General features: G+C 48.9%; 1 protein-coding gene across 1 annotated transcript in view; it reads left to right on the top strand.

Annotated features, from left to right (window-relative positions):
* The first annotated feature begins 1,037 nt into the window (after positions 1–1,037).
* The window catches only part of PEX14 (peroxisomal biogenesis factor 14), a 147,302-nt gene continuing 120,960 nt past the window's right edge, over positions 1,038–27,379 (top strand). Inside the window, exons 1-2 of the mRNA XM_074306297.1 lie at positions 1,038–1,154; positions 13,971–14,018. Coding sequence (XP_074162398.1) covers positions 1,119–1,154; positions 13,971–14,018 — 84 coding nt within the window. The 5' untranslated portion in view covers positions 1,038–1,118. The remainder of the gene's footprint in view (positions 1,155–13,970; positions 14,019–27,379) is intronic.

The raw sequence follows: 27,379 nt of genomic DNA, 5'->3' as shown, positions 1-27,379 counted from the left end.
TGTGCTTGAATTTCTGGCATAAATCAAGGGATCAAGGACTGGAGGGGACTTGGTGCCTCATTTGCAACCTGAAATGTAGGTATTAGATGATAGATCCCTACCGACTTCAAATTCCAAGATTTTCCAAGTCCTCATCTTCTGATGAGTTGAAGAAACATAAGACTTAAAAGTCAAAGCATCTGAATTCAAATCCTGAAGCGCTGCTTAACTAGCTGGGTGACCCAAAATTTGCCCAAATCCCTTCATTTCTGCCTCAGTTTCCTCATCTGTAAAATGGGGATAATAACAACATCATCTCCCTATTCCTTCTATTGCTTTGAGGATTGGCTGAAATAATTGCAAAGCACTTAGCATAGTGCCTGGCACATAGTAGGTGCTAAATTAAAGTTAATATTCTTATTGATGTTAATTGAGATTTAATTGTAAAGCACTTAGCACAGTGCCTAGCACATAGTAGGAGCTATATAATTGTTGGCTATTATTATTGTTATCTGAGATAACAATTGTAAAGTACTCAGCACAGTGTCTGACACATAGTAGGTGCTATGTGAATATTAGTTATTATTGTTAACTGAGATTTAATTGTAAAGCACTTAACAGTGCCTGGCACATAGTAGGCACTATATAAAAGTTAGTTATTATTATTATTAAGTGAGATAATAATTGCAAAGTACTTAGCACAGTGTCTGACACACAGTAGGGACTATGTGAATATTAGTTATTATTGTTAACTGAAATAATAATTGCAAAGCATTTAGCACAGTGCCTGGCACATAGTAGGTGCTATATAAATGTTAGCTATTACCATTATTAGCTCTAGGCAAATCCTTTGTAAAATGGGGGTCAAATGAGTTAATATCTGTAAAGCGCTTAGGACGCTGCCTGGCACACAGTAGGCGCCGTAGAATGTAAGCGGCTGTTACTCTCCAAGTAGAAGAGTAGGTTAAGAACTTTCCACTTTCCTACGGTCCCGCCCCATCCATCCCACCACTGGCCACGCCCACTCCTCCCAATCGATCACTCAGCTCTTGCTTCTTCTTGCCTGTGTCCTCGAGTGAGGGCGTGCAGTTCAAGAGAAGCGTCGCGGGGCGGCGATCGATTAGTCAGGCCTCAGAAAGATGGCGTCCTCGGAGCAGGCAGAGCCGACGAGCCAGGTAAGGGGGAGCTAGGGCTGCCGGGGTCCCGCAGCCGGCACGGGGGTCGCCGGGGTCGTTGAGGCCGAGTGTCGGGGGCCCAGAGGCGGGAGCCCCGGTCGTTGGGCGTGAGGGACCGGGGGAAGGAATGGGGGGGGGGGCCCTCGTTGCCCCTCCCCCAATGACCCCTCGTCCAACACCCCCCCAACCCCCGGCGGTCCCGCGCGCCCGCGGCCCCGCCCCCGGCTTCCCCGCACACGCCCCCTCCTCCCCTGCCCCCGCGCGTTCCCGCGGCCGCGGCGTGACGGGGCCCGGAGAGGGTCAGTCCGCAGCCCCGGGCCATGCGCCCGGGAGGCTGGTGCGGGGCTCACGCGGGCGCGGGCGCGGAGGCGTTCGGGCCGGGGTCTGCGTCGCTTCCCGCGCCGGCCTGGGTCCGGGAGCGCCGCCTCTGCCCTCCCCTCCCCACCTCAGTTTCCCTCTGTAAAGGGGCTGGTTCGGGCTCCCGGACGTGGAGCCTCTGTGGGCCTCAGTTTCCCCTTCCGCAAAGTGCGGGCTCGGGCCCTGGGCCTCTCAGGCCGGGTCAAGTCCGCCCGCCTTTCTCCCGCTCCCGCCGCGCTGGGCCCAGACTGGCCCCTCCCCCGCCCTGGGGGCCCTGTGCCCCGGGGGGGCGGGGGCGAGCGGCCCGACCTGAAGGGGAGGTCCCGGGTGGGAGGGGTCAGGAGCACTGCCCGGGGCGCGGCGGTCCCGGGATCCTCTGGGCGGCCCCAGGCTCTCGGGGTCCGGTCCGGGGTCCTCCTCTGCCCGGGAGCCGGTGCTGCCTCCATGTGGTCATTCACCCCTGGGGACCTCAGGGTCTGCCTGGCTTCAGGCCCCGCCCCGAGGCGAGGAGGCCCGGCCGGCGGAGAGCCTGCTGAGCACAGGGGGCTCTGTGAGGGGGGGGCTGTGGGAGCTCTTGGCCAGGCAGCCCGCGCCCTCCTCACCCTGGGAGGTCACACAGAACTCTGTAGGACCCAGGGACCAGAGCTGGGAGGGACCTCAGAGCCCCCTCCTTCTGCCCCCTCAGCTTACAGGTGATTAGAAGGAGGCCCGGGGAGGGGAAGGGACCAGGTGACCTTGAACTTGGCCCTCTCCGGCTAGCTGCCCTCGGGTCTTGTGGCCACTGGGGCCGGAGACTCCTCTAGCGGTGGAGCCTCCGAAGCCCCCACCGGTAGGGCTGAGATATGGAGACCACGTGGTTTCCTTCTGTAGGTGACGCCCTGAGGTGAGGAGAGGCAGTGAGTGGTCCTGGCCCCGAGGCCTCCCCCTGGGAGCTCTGCGGGTTTTTTTTTTTTACAGTTTCTAATAGAATAAAGAAAGCTTTATTTAAGCGTGCAGAAGCCGCTCTCCTTTCCAAGGCTGCTCCATTCTGTCCCCCAGTCACGTGACACATTCCCCCTCTTAAAGTGCTAGTTGCGGTCAGGAGTCCCTGGGAAGTTCACTTCCCGCCCACCGCTGCGGACCCCGGGGGCACTGTGTCCTCGGCAGGGCTCCTGGAAGAGGGGTCCCACAGGGCGGAGCTCGCACCCGGCCTGCCCCGAGTTCCTGGGAGGGCTGAGATGCCTGCAGTCCAGCCCCTCCCAGGCTCGGTGTCCTCGGAATGCCATATGGGCCTTGGGCCTGGCAGCTGGTACCGGGCACCCTGGGAGGGGCTGTTGCAGTGGTGCTTGAACCCTGACACGGCGCCTCCCCTCCCCCCACACCGGGCCTCGGTTACTTTGGGAAGCACTCCTGCCGGCTTCTCCTTTGCCCTTGTTGCCGCCCCAGCGGAGGTGGGATTGCGCCATCCTAGGCTGGAGGGGGTGGGGGAGCTGCTGGGAAGGTCTGCCTCCGCAGCGCCCGAGGAGCACGGAGAGCGGGTGCTCCCTCAGGGCTCCGACCCCGGCGTTCCCGGGTCCTTCCCATCTTCGCTCATCTCCAGGGTGAGAAGGGAGGAGCCTCACTTTGAAAGTCCTGGTCCGAGGCAGGCACCGGTGCCAGGGACTGTTCTGGGGCTGATGAGTCCGAGTCTCCCTCGCCAAAACTCTGGAGCTTTCGGCTGGGCTGCCCTTTGATCCGCTTTTGGACTTGAGATTTTGCCCTTTAGGTCAGAACAATTGGCCTAATGACTAGGGGAGGCAGGGCCTGAGCGGCTTTCCTCTGAATCCTGCCTCAGCCGGTCAGAGACCCTGCAAAAGTCCCCTTACCTCCCCCCAAACAGCTCAGCCAACCACAGCTTGTTCTGGGGATGCGGCTCTGCAGCCCGCCAGTAAACAGTAAGCGTCTACTGTGTGCCAGCTACCGCGCTAAGTCCTGGGAATATAGACAAAAGTAAACAACGTGTGCTGCAGGAGGACAGCCAGGTGGTCCAGTGGCTGAGAGCCCTGGCCCGCAGTCAGGAGGACCTGAGTTCAAATCTGGTCTCAGACACGTCCGTGCGAATCCCTTCATTCTGTTTGCCTCAGTTTCCTGATCTGTAAAATGATCTGGAGGGGGAAATGACCAACCTCTCCACTGGGGTCGCGAAGAACCGGACACACCTGAAATGACCACAACAATTCTGCTGGAGGGGGAAAAACAACCTGCCGACGCTTGTGTACAAAGTATCTGCAGGATCAGTTGGAGATAATGGGGAAAGCCTTCATGCAGAAGGTGGCATTGATTACGGGTCACGGACACTTTGTGAACCACAAGTACTGGATACGTGCTTGTTCTGAACGCACATTGACTCTTCCTTATCGTATTTCTGGGGGTGACCAGGATATTCTGTGGGACGGCCAGTGACCCAGGCCAAGCCTCTGCTCCCAAGCTTAGCACTCCGCCGCCCGCACCTCTGGCACCTTCCCTTTTAAGGACTAACCAGTTATACATTTTTACCTACACAAGGGATAGCATTCCTCTGAAACCTATTGATGTTTTCCGCTCGGAGCACTTCTTGTTCAGGTGTTTTTAGTCTTTTCTGATGTGTCCCTATTTAGGGTTTTCTTGGCAGAAATACTGGCGTTTCCTTCTCCAGTTTGTTTTACAGAAGAGAAAACTGAGGCAGACAGGGAGACTCGACTTGCCCAGGGCCACCCACCCAGTGAAAGACGAGGCCGGCTTCCAGGCCTGGCACTCTGTCCCTTGCACCACCTCGCTGCTTCCTCGTAATTTGCTGCTATTCCTCGAACAGCTCCTGGGCATTTGTAGACTTCGTTATTCTGTCTGAGAAGTCAGAGCTCTCCTTGGTCTCATGCAGATAATTTGCTGAATTATTAAGGTTGTTGCTTCAGTATTTTGTTCTCTGTTTTGGCAGAATCAGCGTGGGGAATCTGTGCCAAAGTCCTTTCCCCCATAAATGTCATGGCTTACAGGAAGGAGGAATGTTGTTTGTCCTTTCCCCCCGCCCCCAAATAGGAGAACTTCTTTCAGGGTCCAGCGTCGGGTGGGTGAGCCAGGCAGTCAGAGCTGACCATGGTGCCAGCTGCTGTGCTGGGGATCCACAGAAAGACAAAGGGCAGCTCACGGCTTGGTGGAGGAGACAACCTGTAAATAATTAGGTACATACAAGTCATATCTCTGAGAATTTTGACAGAAGATAGCCATGAAGGGGAATGCCCTCACAACTGGGCAAGACTGGAGAAGGCTTCCTGAGGTAGATGGCATTGGAATTAAGTCTTGAAAGAAGCTGGAGAAGCTCAGAAGTCAAGGTGAGAAGGGAGGGCATTCCAGGAGTGTGGGCCAGCCAATGCAAAGGTAGGGAAGTGGGAGGTCACGTGCCCTTTGTGATGGACAGCAAGCTGGCCAGGGGAGCTGGATGGCACTGGGGAACAAACCTGAGAACCTTGACCCGGCAGCATGGCTGCAGCTCTGGCCTTTCACAACCGCCTGCTTGTCTGGGGGCAGTGCCGCCTGCTTTCCAGTTCCCTGTTGGATATTCTGCTCGAGGCGTCTGAGCCCTGGTGAACCACGGGCAGGAATTGAGCATCTGGGGCTCCAATCCATAAGCATGTATCTAGGGCCAGTTCTGCTGCCAGCTCTGTGCTAGCTCCTGGGAATACGAAGCTCCAAAGCTTTGGAGTTTACGTTCTTCTGAACTCAGGCTGGGAGTTCCCTAGATGTCCTGATGGAAAATAGGAAATAATAACCTGAGGGAGCTGGAGAACCTAGAACCTGCCTAGAGGAGGTAGCTGGGTCAGCCTGCCAGTGCAGGGGTGGAGAGCTGGCTTCCATGGCAGGGCAAGTTCAGGAAAGAACCGGCAGACCAGTTTCCTAGAATGTAGAGTACTGAAGATGAACTCATTCTGGGGGGAAGCAGGAGCTGGGCCCAGGGCGACCCTGGACTTTACGGGTGATCCTTAGGGAGCCAGAGCAGACCTTTGAGGAGGGCCATGGAAAATTAATTTATAAAGACTTGATCCGGGGCACAACCTAAGGCCAGGGAGGAGGCAGGTATTCTATCTAGTGATGGGAGGAGGGTCTTGAATTGATTGAATTTGCTTTAAGGAGTTTGACCCTAAGAGAAGAAGTTCTTCCTGTTTGGTAACTCAGGTGGGCTTTTGTGACATGCTGAAATTACCCCAGACAGGAGAATTAGTGGGAGATCAAATCCCAACCTCCTTTTCTTTCAGTGATTGCTGAATAGCCAGATCCTCGTCACTTGCCCTTATTTTTAAATTCTTGATGGCTAACGTTTTACCTCTCACAGTGTCCAAAATGTCTCAGATTCCAGGAATTCTCTTCATTTGACATTTGTTAAGTGGCCAAATCCTGGCATTTATGTAGAACAGAGTTTGAGAATTTGTTTACAAAATTGATTGAGTTCTGATTCTTTTTTTTTTTTTTTTCCCCTGAGGCTGTTAAGTGACTTGCCCAGGGTCACACAGCCAGGAAGTGTTAAGTGTCTGAGACCAGATTTGAACTCGGGTCCTTCTGAATTCAAGGCTGGTGCTCTACCCACTGCGCCACCAGAACCCTGAGTTCTGATTCTTAATCAAGGTGTGGTAATTGGGGCCTTGACTGGGTGCTCAGAATTTCAAGGACCTGACTGCAGAGCTGTCCTGGGCTTGAGGTTCTGTAGTCAAGAAGTACAGAGCTTGTTACTTCATTAACAAGAAGGAGGACAGTGGGTAAAAAAAAAAAAAAAAAAGCTTCTTTCCTGCTGTAGCTGGAGCTACCCTCCAGATTTCTGTCTTCACTTTGGGAGTCTGCTTTGTGTGGTTTACCTTGGACTTGATTTATGCTTCCTTGGGTTCAGATATTGGGAATAATGATTCTGCTGCTGCTCCTGAGTCACAGACGTGGAAAAGAAGATGAATCCTGGAGGAAATGAAATTTCAGCTCCATTATCCAGACTCCTAATTTTGTTTCCTTTTATTGGAGATCACAGGGGACTTAAATGTTAGGGTTCTGGACTGGTGACGTGAGAATTCTCAAAAGAATTTGCAGGCTTCAGGCTTGAACCCATCTCCAAATCAAGGGGCAAAGTTTATTATAATTGTAATGCCAGATAAAGCAGGCTAAGTTCCAAAAGAAGTTAGCAAAGACCCAGAAGCAGGAAAGATAAATTTATAGGGAAAAAATTCTTATCACTGATTTGCTAATTTTATGGCTTAGAGCTGGAGTTGAGGAGTGGTCTGGGTCTGACTTTATGTGCAGATGTAGTAGCCATAATTCTCTGGGCACAGCTTTGGGGGACTTTCTGAGCTGTGTTTTTAGGCCTGAAAACTCACTAAGTGAAGGGGTGGGTGCCCAGTTTTGTTGTGCACCTGCGCTAACTTTAGTCACCTCATTATTGTTGCTCATTAGTCTCAGAAACTCTGTTATCACTGATCAATAGGCTGTTATCTGACAGCCAGCAATATTTGTGGCCTTAGTGTCCTGACCATGTGGAGTAAATGGGCAGCGTAATCTGGGGGAAGAAATACGTCATTTCCAAGCACCTTGGGAGTGAGGTGGCTTAGAGTTATTGCTCCATCCTTCCTAGGGTGGTGTGGTGGGCAGCCCCACTCATGGGCACTGCAGTATTGCAGTGTGCTGGCCCCCTGCTGACCTTTGGGAAGCCATACCTTGGTTTAGGTCTCTTGAGCTGCCGTGGCTTCCTGCAGGAGCAGGTGTGACCCTGCTTACTGTATTCATATCCTGGAGAGAGTAATTAAGTCTCATTTGGAGGAAAAAAATTACATGAGCCCCTTTCTGGCCTGGCTGGTAACCCTGTACAGATTTTCTGTCTATCTGTTTCCCTGAACATTTGTAGGAGAGAGAGCTGGGCAGGAATCTTGGGTGCCCAGTCATGAGTGCCCATTTAGCATCTACCACAGGACAGCTTTCGTTTGCTAGGGGCACCTAGACTTAAAAGGAAGCTGTCCCTACCCTCAGGGAGCTTATTTCTCTAGAGGTAGGCAGGCCTTGTTGTGAGCCACTTTGTAGTAAGGAGAAAAGATAGGTCTAGTTTGCCCTTGCATATCACTGTGGTGAATATATGGAAAGCTTTAGGAGACCCATTTCAAATCCACATAAGGCAGAAATTCCTAACAAAGTTATCCAGAGTGAAATTGGTGGGCATGAGGTAATGAGTCTCCCATCACTGGAGAGTTCAGAACCATTTGTCAGGCATCTTGGGATGGGGCGGATTTGTGCAGCTGTGGGTTACACTAGATGACCTTTGAGGTCCTTGCCATTGATGAGATGGTTCTGTCCAGAGATATGGAGAATGTCAGTGCTTTCTCAGTGACTTTGCACAGATCCAGCGACTTAGTCTACTTCAGAAACCCAGAAAAGAGGGCCTGGTCCTCCTGCCCTGACCCCTCCCTGGGGATCATGTCTCAGCTTTGGGTTGTGAATAGGAGGCCCTCGATAGTCACCGTGAATAGTACTTCGAGTGCAGACTGGAAAGAACTTCGTGTTTGTAAAGTGCTTGATGGCCACTGACTTGCCTCTTGTTTAATCACACCATCTCCCATGGCTGAGCTGGCGGAAGGTCCCAGCTGGGCCCACCTCAGACTTGTGGCTGAGGGACGTTGGAAGGGAAAAGCTCCCGGGCTCTGTCTTTCTAGACTGCGTGCCGGTACGTCATCTTGGTGGTTCGGTTTGCAGCAGTGCCAGCCAGTGCCCTCCCACGGGGCTAAAGCACTTCTCTCTCTCTCATTTTGGTCAGACCTTGGCCACCTCGTGCTTGTTTGCTATGTGTGGTTCACATGTCTTGGTCCTGCTTTCTGTAAACAGGAGGAGAGCCCTTATTTCTTGCTTGTGTAAATAAGGTTCATCCCCTCGGTGCCTCATTTTTCCCTCATCCCACTTGGCCATTCCTTTCCATCTCCCAGCCTCTCTAGTATGCCTGCCCTAGACGATTGCCTCAGCTTCCCACCGATCTTCCTGACTCTGGGCTCCCCTCGCTTTCACCCGCACCTGGGCCCCTCCGTGGCTCTCATGGATCCCTTGGATCCTTCTTGTCTCTAGGTCTAGCAGACAGTCTTTAGTTTTTCCAGCCCTTCTCAGCATGGCCCAGTCTCTTTGTTGTGAGCCGTCGCTCCTCATCCTGTCCTGTGTCCAGCCAGACTGGCCTTCTCTCTGTTTCACCTCACACGGCTCCCTAAAGACACTCTCCACTCCTCCTTCTCTGTGATCCCCCAAGCCCCCAGATTCGTTTTTGGAGTTCTTCTCTACCTACATTTATCTTCCTACTGCAATGGAAGCTCCTTCTGAGTGGAGATTGTTTGATTCTCGGATAGGGGTCCCCATTGCTTGGTATACAGCTAGGTGCTTTGTAAATGCTCGTGGACTGCTTGATGAGCCTCACAAGCTTCGAACCTCCAAGTAGGCAAGACGGCTTCTAGGACATGAGGAGGCGGTGTGGGGTCTCCATAGATCCTGGGTTAGCACCCTGTGACAGGGGACCTGGTGAAGGTAGCCAGGAGGGCTCAGGAAGCCCCTTTGGAGTCCAGAGATGGCTCTCAGGGATGCCATCTGCCCCTCTTCACTGCTGGGTCTTTGCCCCACTTTGGTTCACATCCATAATGTCTCTTACCTGGACTAGTGCAGTTGCCTCATCAAAAAATGACTTCTGTCTTCTATCTCTATAGATAGAGAGTCAGAGAGTCTATCAGACTCTCTGGGCTGATTTCCTTTTACATCACCAGCATTGTTAGTAGTTGCCTTTTTTTGCTCCTAGACACAAATCCCATAGGAGAAATAATGAGGGACAAAAGATCAGCAAAACTGCCTGATCAGTAAATCAAAAAAAGGCAAAAACGGATGCAGTGAGATATATTCCGGGCCCTCCAAGCTCTTCCGGGAGTCTGGGGGAGGCAGGGCTTCTCCCATCTCTTCCTTGGCCTGCTCACTCTTTGTAATTTTGCAACTTTTGATTCATGGGGGGTTGTTTCTTTCCATTTCCATTGTCTCTGCTTCCTTCACTTTGCGTCAGATCCTGTAGGTAAGCTTGGAACTGGACTTCTGGCTTCCAGCCTCTCTATTTCTCCAACAGCCCTTCTTACACGCTGTCATGTCAGCGCCATTATCATTGTCCCTCATACTCCCCCCCCAAACCTTAAGTGACTCATCATAGAAGAAAGTCCAAACTTCTTAGCCTCAGCATGCAGGGCCTGTCACAGACCGCTGCCTCTCCAGCCTTCTCATTATTCCACTTCCTATACTCTGAGCCTGCCAAGCAGTGTTCCACCTCATTTATCTACCCCCGGTGCCCCTACTTTTGACTCTGCTCTGCAGAAATTCTGTTCATTCTTTAAAGTATCTCTTCCATGACAACTTTGATGTTCTTCCAGAGGCCCGGGTCCCCCTCTGCTCTGTTATAATTACTTATGAAGACACCCTTTCCTCCTGCTGGACCTAGGGCTCCTCCCCCTTGTGTAGGCCATGGATCTCTTGGCCTGTCTGATACAGATTTTAAAGGTAACCAGTCATATGGAATGAGGATGTGCTTTGTTTTCTATCCAAGTTTGCCTCCCGAGATCCCTCCAAGGGCCCCTTAGGATCCAGGACCCAGGCCAAGGACTCCATGTGCTGGGTTGGAAGCTCCTTTGGGACTGCACCCCCCCTTACTTCCTGTAGCCGCATCATCAGTGACACTGGTCTTCCCTCCGTCTCTCAGCTCCACTTTGTCTCTAGTCGCTCTCTGGGCCTGGAACTGCTTCCTCTGCTCTCCCTGCTGGCCTCCCTGCTCTCCTTTAAGTCCCACCTAAAATCCCACTTTGTCCAGGAAGCCTTCCCTAACCCTTTTAATCATACCTCCCTCCCACTGTGCATCCATCCTCTCCCATCTATCCTGTACACACTTTGCTCTCTGTGTTTGCTTCACGTTGTCTCTTCCATCAGATTGCAGATTCCTTGAGGAGAGGGACACTTTTTCCTCTTTTTGCTTCGCACATAGTAGGTGCTTAAGAAATGTTTATTGATGGATTGATATTTATTGATGGCTTTGGCTTTTATACCACACTAGGATCCATTTGTGAGAATATTTCCTTCTTTTACCCGTCCCCTGAGCCTTTCCTTGTAAGATTTTTCAGATACATAGTTCAGGGAAAAACCCACTGACACATTGAAGGTGTGACTGCATAGTTGCCATTGCACACCCAGAACCACACCCCAGGAGGGAGCGGAGGAGGGGTGCATTTGCCCCTGTTATCCCAGGTCTGTGGTCTTGTCTTTTGCATTAGGACAGCCATTGTGTCTGCCGCTTTCCTGGTTCTGGCAACGCCATGCCATTCTGCACCAGCGTACATAAGGGTTCATATAAGGCAGCATGCTATTTATCTCTGTCTCCTTTAGAGTGTGTCATGTACAGGAAATGAGTGGGAAATAATTGTTAGATTGATTAATGAGATGGGCTTCTAGTTTATGATTATAATTGAGTGGAGGAGGGAGAGCTCAGTCAAGCATCTCATCATTTAAGCACCTACTGTGTGCCGCACACACTAGGCTAGGCATAGGGATTCTAAGAAAGGTAGAAGTCAGCCCCTTGGGGACCACCTAGTCTAGTGGGGGAGACCACGTGCAAATCCCCATGAACCACAGGCTCCAGATGGGATAAATGGGAGATAATTGGTACAGGGAAGGACTGTAGGAGGTCTGGGAAAGGCTTCTCCTCCAAAGGGGGATCTTAGCCAGGCCTTGAAGAAAGCTGCGGTTGGGCCCAGGGTGAGAGGCAGAAGGGACCTGTGCAAATGCCTGAAGATGGGCTGGAGTGGGAAAGAGGCCTGTGCAAGAAGGCTGGAGAATGAGGGAGCTTGTGAAGGGCCTTGGCTGGCCAGCAGGCCGCTGTCTTTGAAGGGAGAGGGAGGCCTTGGTGTGTAATGGATTGGGTTGGATTAAAGTGACTGCCCCATGGAGATGGACCAGAGTGGGAGAGGCTGGAGTGTGTCTGGTCCTGGGGGAATGGGTGAGGCTCGCAGTTCAGTTCAGCCAGCAGTAGCATTGGCCATGGGCAGGGAGAAACTTCCCTGAAGGAACTTTATGGTTCATCCTGCTCAGAATGGCCAAAAAAGTGAGGAAAGTTCCCTTTAAGGTAGCCTGCTTTGGCGGGCTGGCCTCTTGGGTGACGCTTCCGCCAGAGGGCAGCTGGGGAAGCAGACAGCTCTGGCCAGATTCTCCCATTGATTTCCTTGCTTCCCCAGCAGTGTAGCCCCTCTAAACCCTTTCTCTGGAGCAGTTGCAGGGTAAGGACAAAGGGAGCCAGGGTCCTCTGCTGCCTGGAGCCGGCTGGCTCCTTTTTGTGTCAGTATGAGCAGGGGCTCCATCAGCCAGTCAGCCAACATTTAGAAAGCTCTGACTGGGTACCCCCACATCTTGTGATCCTGCAGGGGTGGGCAATGGCCAGCCTGAGGGGCAGGGAGCAGAGCTACAGAGACAGAGACAGATTTAGGTTGGATATAAAGCAGAACTTCCAGCCAAGAACCCCCTCAGGATGGAATGGCCTGCCCGTTGGTTGGGGGGGTGGGTTAGTGCAGATGGGCTCTGGGGTTTACCCAGCTCTGAGGCTCTGTGATAATGCTCTTATTGATGGGACTCAGTTAAGCAGCCAAGAATACTGAGGTGCTAGAGAGTCCTCTCTGCCTTCAGAGAACTTCCATTCTTTGGGGGAGAGAGCAGCGTACAAACAGTTGATTGTTTTGAAGGGATGGGCTTCCTGGAGGTGTCGCTTGATCGGAATTTTGACAGAAATAAAGACTTTAGGGTTGGGGTGCATTCGGGGCATCTCCCTTACACCTTTGAGCCAGCTCCTTCAACATCGCTCTCCATTTCCCATCTCGGTGCTTTTGCACAAACTTCCAGTGCTTTGTCTCTGGAGTTCGCCTTGACTTCCTTCAGAACTTGCTGCAATTTCACTGTAGGAACCTTTCTCCCCCAGTAGTCCCTGGGCTCTCCCACCTTCCCGTTGACTTCCATCTCCTCTGCCTGGGTTTGTGTGTTGTTAGTTCTTGTTTCATTCCTAAGTGTCAAGCCATTGAAAGAAAGAATTGCAGTTTTTTTGCCTTTATTGGTAATTCCATTGCTTAAAACAGTAAACACTGTACATAGGAAGTGTTCCATAAATGCTTGCTGGCGTGACTTGGGTGGATTGTAGAGTGTATGAAGGTTGGGGTCAGTTCTGAAGGTCAGCTAAACAGGAGCTGGCATTGGGTTGCAGGTCATGGGAGGTGGTCATTATGTACAGAAGGGATCTGTTCAGTTGTTGAGGGAGGTTGTTATTCAGTCAGTTCAGTTGTGTCTGACTCTTGTGTGATCCCGTTTGGGGTTTTCTTGGCAAAGAAACCTTCTCCAGCCCATTTTACAGCTGAAAGAACTGAGGCACACAGAGGGAAATGACTTGCCTGGGTCACATGGCTAAGAAGTGTCTGAGGCTGGATTTGAACTTCTGTCTTCCTGATTCCAGGCCTGGTGTGCTCGCCACTGCACCACCTAGCTGCTCTGATGTATTCAGACCAATCCCTCTCAGAAGAGATGGGATTGACTGGGGGAATGGAGCCAGGGGACCAGTCAGGAGGTTACTGCTGTGGTGCAGGCAGCTGTCAGTATTATGTGATCACTGTTGTCTCCATTTTACAGGCGGGGAAACTGAGGCATAGGGGTTGGGATGAGTTGCTGAGGTCAGAGTAGCAAGGGCCTGAATTCTGGCCTTGGGCCCTGACTCCCAGTACAGCCCCTTCTTGGTTGTCTGTGATCTTTACCGAGCCCTTTGCCTTCCTTCTGTGCCTTGGGCCCTGCTGGCCCTCGGGGCAGAGGGTTTGGGGAGGGCGCATCTGGGCAGGGGGGGAGGATTTGGTGCCCCTGGGCTGTGGACGCTGGCTCCTGTCACACTGGTGGCAGGTCAGTGGAAGAGCCTGGGGCAGCAGCAGTAATGGGTCCTGGCTTCCTCAGTCTCCGACTGCTGCTTGCTGGGCTCCCCAGTCCCGTGGGGGAGCTTTTGACCAAGGGGGCAGATCTGGAACCTCAGAGAGGGCTGGTGCTGGAGGAGCCGCCTGGCTCCTGCCTGCCTGCCTCTGGCTGAGCCGTGGGCAGCTGGGGCCCTCTGGTGGCCAAAGCTCACTCTTCCTGAGTCCTTGCAGCCAGGTCGGCTGTGTGCCCCAGGTCAGCAGGGAGGAGAGAGGACAGCCCCCCCAGCAGGGCTTGTGCTTCTTGACCCAGGGTCACCAAGGAGGGGCATCCCAAGGGGGGGGGCAGAGCCCTGGCCTGAGCCAGGAGGCGGGGCTGCTGGCCTTCCATCCCCTGTTTCCCTGGGGTTCCCAGGGCAGGCTACCCTGGGGGGCCAAGCTTTCCTGTATTAGATTCTGGGGTGTCCAGTGGGCGGCACTGTCATCTCACGTTTGTCTTTCTTTTTCTTTGCAGCCCGGCTCTACCCCGGAAAATGAAAATGTGGTGCCTCGGAAACCCCTTGTGAGTCCCCAAGATGGGTATTATTTTGTTTTTAAAAATGTGTTCTCTCTCAGCTCTAAATCTGTGATCTTGTGAATTCACCTGTTCCGTGAGCTTTTAAAAAGCAGTATTGTAACCTGATGCACTTTTGTAGTTGTTCTAAAGGCTCGGGGAACCTTCCCAGTCCATGGCCTCTGACCTCTAACCTCTAACCTCCCCCTGCTTCCTGTGCTGGGGAGGACGGGTGGCAGCGGGCTCAGGTCTCTGCTCCTTTGAGCGTTTGTTGGCAGGGAGACCGGCCACCCTGGAAGCCCCCGTGGAGTGCTCCCCGGCTGCTGTTACGTCAGCAGCTTCCGAGGCACCAGCTCAGCTCTTTGCCCTCCTGGGGTGTCTGTGATCTCACTGGCAGCATGGCCTTGGTGTAGGCAAGGCTGCGGGCCAGGCTGCTCTCCTGTCAGGCCCAGGTGCCACTCTTCTGTTCCCTGGGCATTTTCACCAGGCCATCTGTAGGCTTCTCTCCAGGCTGGGGAAGACCAGGCTCTTTCCTCAGTTCATGCAAGTATGGTGGGCTTCGTGCAGTCGAGATGCTGGCTGCTCGTGGTCCCCTTCATCCCTGTGCACTTAATTGTCTGGCTGTCGTACTACGTGTGCTCTGCACTCCCCTCTCTGACCGCAAGCTCCCGGGGGGCGGGGACGGACTCTGTTACTTCTGCATCCCCGGGACCTCCTGCATTACTTTGTCTGTAGTAGGCAATTGAGGGGGTAGGGTGGGAGTGGGGAGCCCTTTGGGAAGGTGCCCACCCCCTTCCGCATTCTCTCCGGCCACTTCCTAGTCTCCTTCCTCCGCTCCCTCTGCCCGAGATAGCGCCCTCCTTTCGCTCGCTCCTGGAGAGTGCGTCCTGGATGCCAGTCCTCCTGCAAAGCCTTCCTTGATCCCCGCTGGCAATGATCTTCCCCTCAGACTTCACTCAGCACTTGTTTGTACCTCTGTAATGAACGTGGGGATTTTTGTTTATGATCTCAGTCTATATTCAGAGGTAACTGTAGAATCCATGAGGACTGGGACCATGGCCTTTGTAAATCTGTACTCTCCTTAACCAAACGCTCTCAGAGGATCAGTTATGTTCCAGGAAAAGGTGGAAGGGCTCACTCTGTGGGGCGCCTTCCTGCTCGGGGTATACAGCATGGACTCCATGGCCTGTCCTGAGAAGGTGGTATAGGCCCGGCCTACCCTGGCCCTCAGCAGCTTCCACACAGACCCCCATCCCGTCTGCTGGGATGGTCCTGGTGTCCAAGGCCCTCCTTGAGAGGGGGAGACTGCTTTAGGAGCCCTGGTATTTGTCCACAGGATCCGCCCCAACTTCCATGGATGGTGCTGGGCAAACCTGCACGCAGCTTACCTTCTTTTATTAGCTTCTTGAGCTTTTGGTTTTTTATTTGGATCTGTGATGTCTTCAAAGTGAGGAGCTCCTGGGACAGAAGCTTCCTCCACTTGTGCAAATGAGCAACTTGTGCTGTGCTGAAAGTCTTAGAGCTGCTGGGGCAGCGAGAGCTTCCGGGACTTGTCCAGGTCACAAAGCCTGCGTGTGTTGGAGACGAGGCCTTTGGTCTTCCTGACTCCAAGAGCAGCCCTTGCGCCTCTGTGCTTCCTGGGACGGGGCATCCTTTGGGAGTAAAGGGAGTCGGGATCCCACTCTCTGCTGTAACAGAGCTTAGAACTTAGTCAGGGGCCCAGAGGATGGGAATGAACATCTACATTTGTCTAGAACTTTATAGACTTTGACATTGACCTCATGCTGCCCTGCCAGCTGTCCCATGATGTAGGGGATGCAAGGATTATCTTCCTCTTTTTTTTTTTTTTTTTTTTTGCTGAGGCAATTGGGATTAAGTGACTTGCCCCAGGTCACACAGCTAGGAAGTGTTAAGTGAGCTTGGGTCCTCCTGACTTAAGGGCTGGTGTTCTATCTACTACGCCACCTAGTGGCCCCCTGTTATCTTCTTTTTAGAGATGGGGAACTTGAGATTGAGAGGAGTTCCCTAGTGGTGGGACATGAATCTACTATACCAGGCTGCCCTCTGATTACCTGTAGGACATGAGAAGGGCACTGAGGACATTCACCACAAGGTGCTGTTGGAATTGTTCTTTTGGGAAAGCGGATAGCTCCAAACGTTTCTGCTCAACAGATTTATCCCTGATTTGGATGAAGGCATAGGATAACAAACAGCAGATTTGCAGACAACTTGGAGCAGACCAGGATAACTAACAGTGGGAAGGCGAGAAGATTCTGGTGGAACAGAAGGATGGACCAAGTCCAACCAAAGAGATTCACTGGGATTAAACAAACAAACTCCTTTGCTCTGGGATGACTAGAGCACAGTTCATGTGAACAAGGCCCTCTCTCCTTGGAAGAAGGATCAAGAGAAGGACTTAGCAGAGAAAAAAGCAATTGTGGAAGGGATTTGGAAGGTTCTTGGAAGTCTAGGCTTGAATGTGAGGCCACAAACATTTTGAAGGGCTTGAAGGTGTTGAACTGGAGGAGGAGAAGAGGGAAAGGAGGACTTGCGCAGTGGAAGAAGAAAAACTTAAGACAGTTGGTAAATAGAGTAAGAGCTTAAGAAGGGAAGTAGCAGGAGGTGGGTATGTTTGTCAAAAGTGCTCATCAGATTGAAAGCATGATTGCTGAACTGGTGGAGATGCTCACGGCGCTTTGCTGCAGCAGTCCTCCCAGGGAACTGATAGACCGAATAACGAGGACTGAAGACTGAGGATCTCACGAGAAGAAAGATTGGAGAGCAGGGAAACATTGCAGTGACCAGCAAGGAGTATGGGATAGTTCTGGTTCTGTTTCTGTGCAGCACAAGCTGATTTTTCTGGTCTTACCTCACATGAGCTCTCAAGGAGAAGGAAACATCCTTTGTGCAATGAAGGACCTGAACTTGAAAATATAGAGGGAAAAGAGAAATAGAGGCAATTGTGACCTGGGTCAAGACGGTAAAAGACTGAAGTGTGAGACACACGAAAAGAGAAGGAGAAGAGGGGAATGAATGAACTCCTAAAGCCAAGGATCAGGGAGGCTCTTCCAGAAGGGAGGATTTGGCTGTGGGTGCCTGGGCACTATATGGGAGAGATTCTTCACCTACACTCAGGGACCTACTTAGCTCCTTGTTGAGCTATTAACAATTCTCTAAAACTTGTCTTGTGCGGGACACGTATCCAGGACATGACAGAAAACCTCTCAAAGCTTCTCAAGGTAAATCATTCTTTCGCACTTCTACTCATTTTCTGTGGACACAAAGAGTACCAACCAAAGCAATCTAGAAAGCATCGTTGGAGACAGAAGTCTGGAACATGAAGGCCTGGGTGGTGCTTTCATGATAACCAGGGCTTCAGACAACAGAGTCAGATTTGGGAAGAAAAGAGCTGATTAACAAGATGATCTCAGAAAATTGAATTAGTGTTCCTGGACTATGCTTTAAAATATTAAGCATGACAGCTTCCTGGCACCTGACAGAAGGTGGTCAGAATTCTTCGCCTACAGCCTTATAAATCTAATCAAAGGGGGAAGAGCAAAGTGCTTCTGGATTTATTAACTAAGGTAGATATTGTTATGGAGAATAGTTATCATTATAGGAAGAATGACTGTAAATAGAGTCTGCAGTTCGTAGGAGGCAAAAATCCAAGAAAATAACTAGTAATAAAATCTGCTGTTCCAGATGCTTATACAGGCATTCACAAAATATGGGTGGCTAGCTGGAAGGGCTAGAGATGTTAAAATGAAGAAGATAGGCTTAATCTCATAGGTATGATTGAAACTGGGTAAGAAGGGACATGGAACGTGACTGGGGGATGACAAAAGAAGCAGGATAGGTCTTTGTGGGAGGGATATGAATCCTGGAATAAAAACGTTATGGTGTCTATATAAGGAGGGAAATCCAGGCATCGGAGCAAGGAAGCATGGTACATCCTATGTGAGTAAAGATCACTGAAGACAGAAACACAACTGTGGTTCTCTCATTGGAGTATTATAAACGCACCTACCTGGAAGAAATGAGTTTGGATCAGAGGCCTGGCATAGAGGCCAGACAGAGTGGTGATGGGAACTTTAGTTTGCTGGCATCCTTTTTCTGCCAAGTAACTAATGATTTCTTGACTTTCCTTAATCATAAGTTCATCTTTTCTGAGTTAGTGGAACCAACAAGGGAAAATCCTGTCTTGGATCTGATTCTCATCAGACGTATTAGAAGATCTTATTGTTGCTGTGGAAATGACGGGAATCTTGAGAAGTGAACCTTCCATCTTAGAAATCATGAAAGAGAAGAGAGAAAAGCTAGACATAGTTTAGTGTGCACCCTGAATTTTAATAGGACACATTTCAAAGGAATCCATGCTATAAACTTCTGTCCAGAAAGCCATTCCAGGAAGAAAACACTCAGGAATAAAATTCTGAAGACAAGTGATGAGGAGGAAAAAGAGATGCCTGAGGAGCTTTATGTGGATGCATATGAAATTCTCTTAACTGGTTCAGATTTTAAGAAGCCATGCTAAGAAGAAAGCAAGTAATAGAGGGTGAGTATAAAACATGGTATGGTATTGTAAAAGTAGCATTGGAGCTCCCTGGACTGAGACTCGTGAGCAAAGAGAAGGATAATGAAAATCGTTTTCTTCTTTTTTAGCTTTATCAGTTTGGAGACCTGGCCTGCTGCAGGAGTGCTACTTGAGGATGATGGTCATGGACAATGGAGAGGAGGCAGAAGTGCTCAGTTCGTACTTGGCTTCTGTTTTCTCTGCTAAGGAGAAGTGATTAATAGGGAAAGGATAGCTGAAAAGTAAGGGGAGCTAGTAAGAGCTGCTTGCTGGTTGTCTTTTATGACTCTTGAGTCACCTGGATTCAGTGAAATTCATTCCTGGCTACCGAAAGAACTGGAATATGGGATTGCTAAACCCTCGTCAGTGATTTTGAAGATTGGTAAATGGAAGCGGTGACCCAGAATTGGAGATGGACACATGGCCTGATCTTTAAAAAAGCAAAGCATTCTGACACTGTGGCCTAGTTAGCTACCAGTGAGCCTGGCTTTAGTTACTGGCAAAATTTGTGGGAGAGTGAGCCCCAAGAGCAGGGTGACTGTCTGGAACAGGTCTTACCAGGTTAGTTTACCTAGAGCTGTTACTTGAGAAAAGAAGGAAGTTTGTAATGGAGTACCCCCAAGGTCTGTCCTTGGCCATGATACTTAAGATTTGTATGAATGATTAGAAAAAGGCATGTGTGGTCAGCTACTATGGTGGTGGATGAGTGGAGGCAAGACCCAAAAAGATCTCCATGGGCTGTAATGTTGAGACAGATCTAAGAGACAGATCTAAGAAGGTAAAATTTGCTGGGGAGAAATGCTTAGTCTAATGTTTATTAATGTGAGGTGGAGAAGTATACTTAGAGACAGATTTCATCTGGGAACTACCTGTTCCATGAGCCTGCAGTGTCATATGGCTTTCCCCAAACTTGGGCAGTCTCTAACTGAGCTTAGAAAGGCTCGGTGTCCGAGGGGTGGTTCTGTTGTGTTGCACCTTTGTCACACTGGATCTAAAGTGTTGTGCTCCCTTGGGAGCCTGGCACCTGAACAAGACTTTCAGATTGTGCCACGGAAGCCACGCCAAAGATACCAGAGATGTCTAACCTAGAGAAGAGATGAGAATCAGGCTGTTGTGGAGGAAGGGCTGAAGCTTGTTCTGCAGAGCTGGGAGCAGGGATGTTGTCCGTGGGGCAAAGGAGCTAGTGCTGAAGGTTCGGGCAGAGAAAAGCCTCTGTGAGCTTTGCCACTGTCCCTGAGTGGAGTGAGACGAATGGAGAGGTACCAACACTTTCCAAGAAGGGCCACTGGGCGTTTGTCGGGCCTGTCTGGCTTGGACTAGATCGCTTCTCAGGTACCTGCCGAGCTGGGATCCTGACCTGGATGAGGGAGTGGCTTGGGAGAAGAATCAGCGGGAGCCAACATGGCAGCCTAACCGGTGACTGCTGCCTCAGGTGGTCCACTGTGGGGCAGCCCTGCCAGTGTCTGGCCTGGTTTTAGGCAGGCCATTGGCAATCTGGAGCATGCACACAAGAGGCTAATTGGATAATGGAGACCTGGAAGCTGTTCCACATGAGGACTGGGGGAAGGAAGCAGGGAAGTTTTGCCTGCTTGTGTTAGGAGGGCAGGTCTGAAGAAGGCTGTCAGGAATAAAGCCTTTGCCTTGTTCTGCTTGGCTCTGGGAAGGATGGGAGGAATTTGCCTGGAGGCAGACGGCAGTTCTGTGTGAGGAGAGATCCCCAGCAATTGTCTGAGCCCTGGAGGGGTCCTTGGAGCCACCTGGAACCCAACAAGCAGTGGCTTCTCAGAGGAGTCCAAAGGCAGAAGGGAAGGATTTGCCGCAGGATGTTGGCGAGCTGGGGCTGGGCCCTGCCTGGGATGCCAAGAAAGACTGCCAACACTAGTGGCCCACGAGGGGTTCCCAGAATGTACAAATCGTTGAGTGCACTAAGGATGGCCGGTGGCAGAGGCTGGGTAGCGCCGGGTGCTCCTCTCCAGGGGGCTCCTCTCTGGGGACGGGCTGAGCCCCCTCTGCTCAGACCTTCTCTCCCAGGCCGTGCCTTGTGTTGAGAGAAGCTGCCCATGCTCCTGAGGACGCAGCCTCTCTCTGCGTCTTTGCTCTTCTCCTGCTTTCCTTTCACGGCTCTTTTCTTGCTGCTCTCGGCATCTGCCCAGGGTTTGATTTTATTTTTATTTCTTTCTTTTCCGGGAGGCTCTGAGCAGCCTTCAAACCCTAGTAGTCTGTGATCGTCCAGAGTTCAGACTCACTCTCTCCAGGCCAACTCCACAATTACCTTATATTTAATTAATATTTTTTTTCCCCTCTTTACATACTTACTGCATAATTGCTCAGAGGAAAGAAAACACATAGCAGCAATTTATATATATATAAAAAAAAAAACAATAATTAAAAAAACCCCTGAAATAAACTCCCATCTCATTGCGGCTGATCCTGTGAGTTGGGTAATTAGGGCCCTATTAAAAGGTGGACCCTTTCTTCTTCCCCCCTTTTTTTTATTATTAATTTTTTTATATTAAACTCCCACAGTCTCTCAGTCATGTCCTTATTGCTTTTGGCCCAGCATTTGCAGAAGCCTGATTAAATGAGGGCACCGGCAGTGTTGGCTAGCCCTCTGTGAGCTGCTGCTACCTCTCGGGATGCTGCCTTCTGGAGCCCAGGGATTCCAAGGGGCAGTTGCTAGGCAGAGAGGCCAGTGGGCTGGGATGGCAGACTGCCCAGGGAGAGCTAAGACTTGAGAGCTGGTGGGGAGCAGGGGATGCAAGAAGCAGCTAGGAGAGGGCTGGAGCTGTGTGGGAGGCCCATGTGGCAGCTGGCAAAGTAGATCGTGCTGAGGGGCTGCTAAGGGAGCAGGGCCCTGCAGGGTGCCAGGCTTTGGAGGTCCAGGGAGAGCTGAGCCAGGCCCTACTCTAGTGAGGATGATGCCTTATGCCAATGAACAAGCATTTATTCAGCACTTATGTTGTGTTAAGATACCAACATGGACAGAAGCACAGTCTGCCCTCCAGGAGTGCCCGCTCTGAGATGGGAGACAGCATGCAAACAGCCAGGAGAACATCTCTGAAGGAACCAACTTGCACCAGCAGTGGTGGAGACCAGGAAAGGTGCAGGGGAGAGAAGGAGAGATGGTATTCCAGGCCTAGGGGCAGCCAGGAGAAGGCGGCCAGCAGGGGTCACCTGTGAGGAACTGCCAGGAGGCCAGGGTCTCTGGGCTATGGAGCAAAGTGGGAAAGGCACCAGAGGGCCAGGGTGGGAAGGGCCTTTAAAGCCAAACAGAGAAGTTCTTATTGGATCCTGGAGGAAATAGGGAGTCCCTAGAGTTTGTTGTTTTTTAAATTGAAAGCTTCTTCTAAAAAATTAATTTCTTTAGTTTTTATATCATTTACATTTTTCCATTTCCTCTCCCCCTCCCAGGGAGCCACTTCATCTAACAAAGAACAATTTTTTAAAGAAGGAAAAAGGAAGAAGAGGGGAAAATTAGTATGACTGCTCTGGAAATGCATGCAGTGTTTTATACTTACGAATAGGCCATTAGCTGGGCGAGTGGATGGAATGATGAGTCTGGGCTCAGGAAGAGCAGTGTTCAAATCTAGACTCATACCAGCTTTGTGACCTTGGGCAAGCCCCTTAATCTCACTTAAGCCTCAGTTACCTCATCTGTAAAATGGGGATCAAAGAGCAGTGTTCAAATCTAGACTCATACCAGCTTTGTGACCTTGGGCAAGCCCCTTAATCTCACTTAAGCCTCAGTTACCTCATCTGTAAAATGGGGATCAAAGAGCAGTGTTCAAATCTAGACTCATACCAGCTTTGTGACCTTGGGCAAGCCCCTTAATCTCACTTAAGCCTCAGTTACCTCATCTGTAAAATGGGGATCAAAGAGCAGTGTTCAAATCTAGACTCATACCAGCTTTGTGACCTTGGGCAAGCCCCTTAATCTCACTTAAGCCTCAGTTACCTCATCTGTAAAATGGGGATCAAAGAGCAGTGTTCAAATCTAGACTCATACCAGCTTTTGTGACCTTGGGCAAGCCCCTTAATCTCACTTAAGCCTCAGTTACCTCAGCTGTAAAATGGGGATCATGATAGCAACTACCTCCCAGAGTGGTTTTGTGATAATATTTGTAAAGTACTTAGTACAATTCCTTGTATATAACAAGTGCTTAATAAATCCTCTCTCCCTTCCTCCTTTTCTCTCTTAATTTTCTTCTCTCTCTTTCTCTCCTGCAAAGTAGTTGGAGGAGAAGGGATCCCTTTTTTTTCCCTCTTTCTTGAGAACACATTGTTCTTTGTAATTTTGCAGCATTCACTTTTGTGGTTGTTCCTTCATTGTGATCATTATGCAGGTTGTCTTCCTTGGCTCTGCTTAGTTCCCTCTGTATCAGTTTATGTTGATCTGTTCGTGCTTCTAGGCATGTGTCACACATATCATTTCTTATACAATCATATTGCATTACTTTTATGTACCACATTTGTTTCACCATCCTCCAGTTTTTGGGCATCTACTTTGTTTCCAGTTCTTTGCTGCCACAAAAAGTGCTGCCATAATTACTTCGGTGTATTGGGGGACTTTCTAATGTTAGCGATCTCCTTGGTGCATGTACTTAGTGAAATCTCTGAGTTAAATGGTATTGACATTTTAGTTACTTTATTTGCCTAATTCTAAATTTCTTTCTAAATTGGTTTTACTGGTTCATAGCTCCATCCACAATGCACCACTCTACCTGTCTTCCTACAATTCCCCTACCCGTGACTAACCACTGGAGTTTAACTAAGTGGGAGGGTGACACAGTTTAGGAAATCACATGAGTGGCTGAATGGAGGGTGGGTTGTAGTGGGGAGACTTGGAAGAAGGCAGACCCACCAGCGGGCTATTATGGTAATCTAGGAATGAGGCCGTGAAGTCTTTTATCAGGGTGGTGACTGGGTCATGGACAGAGATGTTGGGAAGGTAGAAATGAGAAGTTTTGGTAGCGGATCGGATATGTGGGATATGAGAGAGAAATTGAGGATTACATTGAAATTGTGATTTTGGATAATAATTTGATCCCCTTGACACTAATAAGGAAGTATAAGAAGGGAAGGCTTGGAGGAAAGATAATGAGTTTAGTCTTGAACCTAATTGACTTTGAAATGCTTATGGAACATCAGGTTTGAGATATGTAAGAAGTAGTTGGTGAGACTGGGGCTCAGGAGAGGTTTTATGTGGATGTGTTTACAGATACACACACACATACACACGCACATGTGCGCACACAACCATGCATATGCATAGAGATGATCACTGAACATAAGAGCTGATGAGATCACTAAGAACCTAGGACATAACCTGTGGAAACCTGTGGATACTGGGAATGGTCTGAATGAAGGTCCAGCACAGGAGACTAATGGGGTGGTCAGACAGGTGGGGAGACAACCTGCATAATGGTCACAATGAAGGAACAACCACAAAAGTGAATGTTGTAAAATTACAAAGAACAATGTGGTCTTAAGAAAGAGGAAAAAACTAGAGAGGAGAAGGTAGCCAGAAGAGAGAGAGTGATCAGGAAGTGAAGTATCAAAAAAGATGAGGACTGACAAAAAGTCATTAGATTTGTCTAGTAAGAGATCAGGGGTGACTTTGGAGAGAGCAGTTGCAATTGAATGATGAGGTCAGAAGACTTAGTAGGGAGTGAGCGGAGGAGTGGAAGCAGTGAATGTAGATGGCTTTCTCGAGTTTACTAGAGAAAGGGAAGGATGAGAGCTAGCAGAGATGGACGGATCAAGTGAGATTGTAGGTACCAATTATGGAGCCAGTGGTTAGAGATTGCTCATTAGGGCAAATGGAAAGGAGTGATAGTCTGTTAGAGAATATGGGATGCGAAGGCATCAAGCATATCTGTAGATGCATTTACCTTGGTAAGGAGAAGAGTCATCTCTTCATGAAAGACAAGTGAAGGAGGATATATAATGGTGGAAGATGTCTAAGTGGTGTGGGATGAAGAGGAAGAGGGAAGAAGAGGAACTCTCAGTAAAAATAGCCTTTCTTTTTCCAGCAAAATCTGCTATGAGGTTTTTGGTTGAAAGTGGGAGGGAGGAAGATAATGTGAGAGCCTTGGGGAGTAATGAACTTTTGGAAAGTTGTCCCTCTGGTAAGTGGAAGAGTAGAAGCTTTGCCTTGTTTCATTGAGGGCCAGTTGAGATTACATAACGTCACTGTAGTGGACCCAGGCAGGATGGCTTTTTAACTTTCTTCAGCTTTGTTCAGCAGCACAAAGAGGATGATGTGATGAGAATAAATCAAGGTTGGGGTTTAGTACGGTGTGATCAACAGTAAGACAAGGGAACAGTATTTGAGCAGAGAGAGAGTGTGTCGAATTGAACTGTCACCAAGGGGTTGATAGAGAGAACAGGCAGAGAATGTAGCTGTTGCATGGGTGATGACTTGAGAAAGAATTGCTAGGTGGAGAGATTGAAGATAATGGTAAGGGTTATGTTCCTTGAACAGGGTGATCTTATTGCGTACAGAAGACCTGTGGGAGATGATTCCATTTTTTATACTTAGTAGTCAGTGCCTAGCATAGTGCCTGGCTCATTTATTATTTGTTTATTGATCAGATGATTCATTGAACTAGAAACTTCAGCCCTTCTGCTTCCATTTATTGGTGTAAGCCACTTCTTTGTGCCTGGCATGAATTATTCACACTTTTCTGACTGTTTGTTGGCTATGTCTTCAAAACCTTAGTACTTGCATGAAGTCTTCCCTACTGGATGTGATCTCTTTCTTCCTCGGTCTCTCATTCCTTTCTTTTGAAACTTTGCCATGTCCTTGTTATTTATTTATTTTTTTAATTATCTTTTTTTCAGTCAGCAGAAAGTCCACTTTCTGCCCTTTTCCCTACTTTATCCCCACCTCGTTGAAAAACAAAGGAAAATATAATTGCTATTACATATGTGTTTATGAATTCATTCCATGCACACATACATATCCATGTACGTACACACACATACATTGGTAGATAGTCCAATAAAACAAATTTCCACATTGGCCATGTTAAAAAATACGTCTTATGCATTCTGAGCCTTTGACCTATCAGGAAGTAGGTAGCATGTTTTATCTTCTTCACTTATGGTAGGATATATGTTTATTGGAGTTCCAAAGTCTTTCAGAATTGTTTGTCATTACAGTTTTGTACTGTACACTCTTCTGCTCATTTCATTCTGCATCAGTTCATATAAGTTTTCCCAGGTTCCTTTGAAACCATCATTTTCATCATTTCTTACAGCATAAGTAGTATTCCATCACATTTATATGCAAGAATTTGTCTTGCCATTCTCTGCATGATGGCCACTCCCCTCATATTTCAGTCCTTTGACACTCAAAAAAAGCTATAAATATTTTTGTACATTCTTAGGGGTTATTTTGCATAGGACTAATTCCCCTTTCTCCCTTCTTCCCTTTCCTTCCTATTCTCCGGTTGAATGAGATATTATTTCTGAACCCATCTGTTTATGTGTATTCTTCCTTCCTTAGAAAAGTTCAGAGGGGAATAAGGTTCATATGTCAGCTAATCCTCCCACCCCTCTTCCTTGTTTACATAGACTTCTACTTAGGCACCCTAATTTGGTAAGATAATTTTGCCTCTCCCCTCCTCTCTCCCCCCTTTTCCATCCCTTTCCATTTTTCTTTGAAGATCCTAGAGAGAGTAGAACCACTCCCAGGCCTTTTGTCCAATTAGACTATTTTTATAATTCCTGATGATTATAGGGTTGAGACAGATGTATCATCTCTCCATATTAGGATATAAGCAGTTTATCCTTGTTTGGTCCCTATGAGTATTCATTTATGTTTACCTTTTTATGTTGCTCTTGAATCTTGTGTTTATACTTTATAATTTTTACTTAGCTCTGGTCTTTTTATCAGAAATACTTGTAAGTTCTTTGTTTCATTCCCCCCCCCCCCCCCCCCCCCCCCCCCGTACCATTATATTCAGTTTTGCTTTGTCAGCTATCCTTTTTTTTTTTTCTGGAATATTGTATTCCATGCTCTTTGTTCCTTTTATGTGGCTGCTAAATCTTGTTGTAATACTGACTTTGGCTCCTTGCCACTTGAGTTCTTTCTGTCTGGTTACTTGCAGCACACTTTTTTCTTTTTTTTTTGACCTGAAAGTTCTGAATTTTGTCTGTAATGTTCCTAGAAGTTTTCATTTTGGGGTTTCTTCAGGGGGTGACCAGTGATTTCTTTTTATTTTTACTTTGCCCTCTTGTTCCAAGAGATCTGAGGAGTTTTATGATTTCTTGAAATATGTCTAGCTTCGGTTTTTTGTTCTTTCAGGTTGTTTAATAATTCTTAAATTTTTCCCTTGATCTTTTTTCCAGTCTATTTTATTTGCTATGAGAGAACTCACATTTTCTTTTATTCTTTTCAGTCCTTTGACTTTGCTTTAGCATTTTGGTTGTCTCATGAAGTTGTGAAGCTTCTGTTTGGGCCTTTCTAATATTCAGAAGGTTTTTTGCTTGGGTGAAGTTTTGTGTATCTTGTCAACTTGTTAATTCCTTTTCCAATTTATTTTTCTGTAGCTTTCATTAGCTTCCCAGTTTTCCTCTCTAGCACTCTTATTTCATTTATACAAAAATATTTCAAACTTAAAAAACAAACAAATTAATTCTTGCTTATCTCTTTCAGAAATTCTAATTGTGCCCAGACTTTCGTTTTCTTTTCTTCTGGGTTTGTGTCTGGAACATCCCTGGCTCCATATGGTACCACCACCCTGGCTTTTCATGGTAGATTTTTTTGCTTAAATTCTTCCATCCTATTTCC

The sequence above is a fragment of the Sminthopsis crassicaudata genome, chromosome 3 (genome assembly GCF_048593235.1).
Source record: "Sminthopsis crassicaudata isolate SCR6 chromosome 3, ASM4859323v1, whole genome shotgun sequence".
NCBI classification, from domain to species: Eukaryota; Metazoa; Chordata; class Mammalia; order Dasyuromorphia; family Dasyuridae; genus Sminthopsis; species Sminthopsis crassicaudata.
Note: the sequence above shows the minus strand (reverse complement) of the source record. Positions and strands in the feature narration are given on the sequence as shown.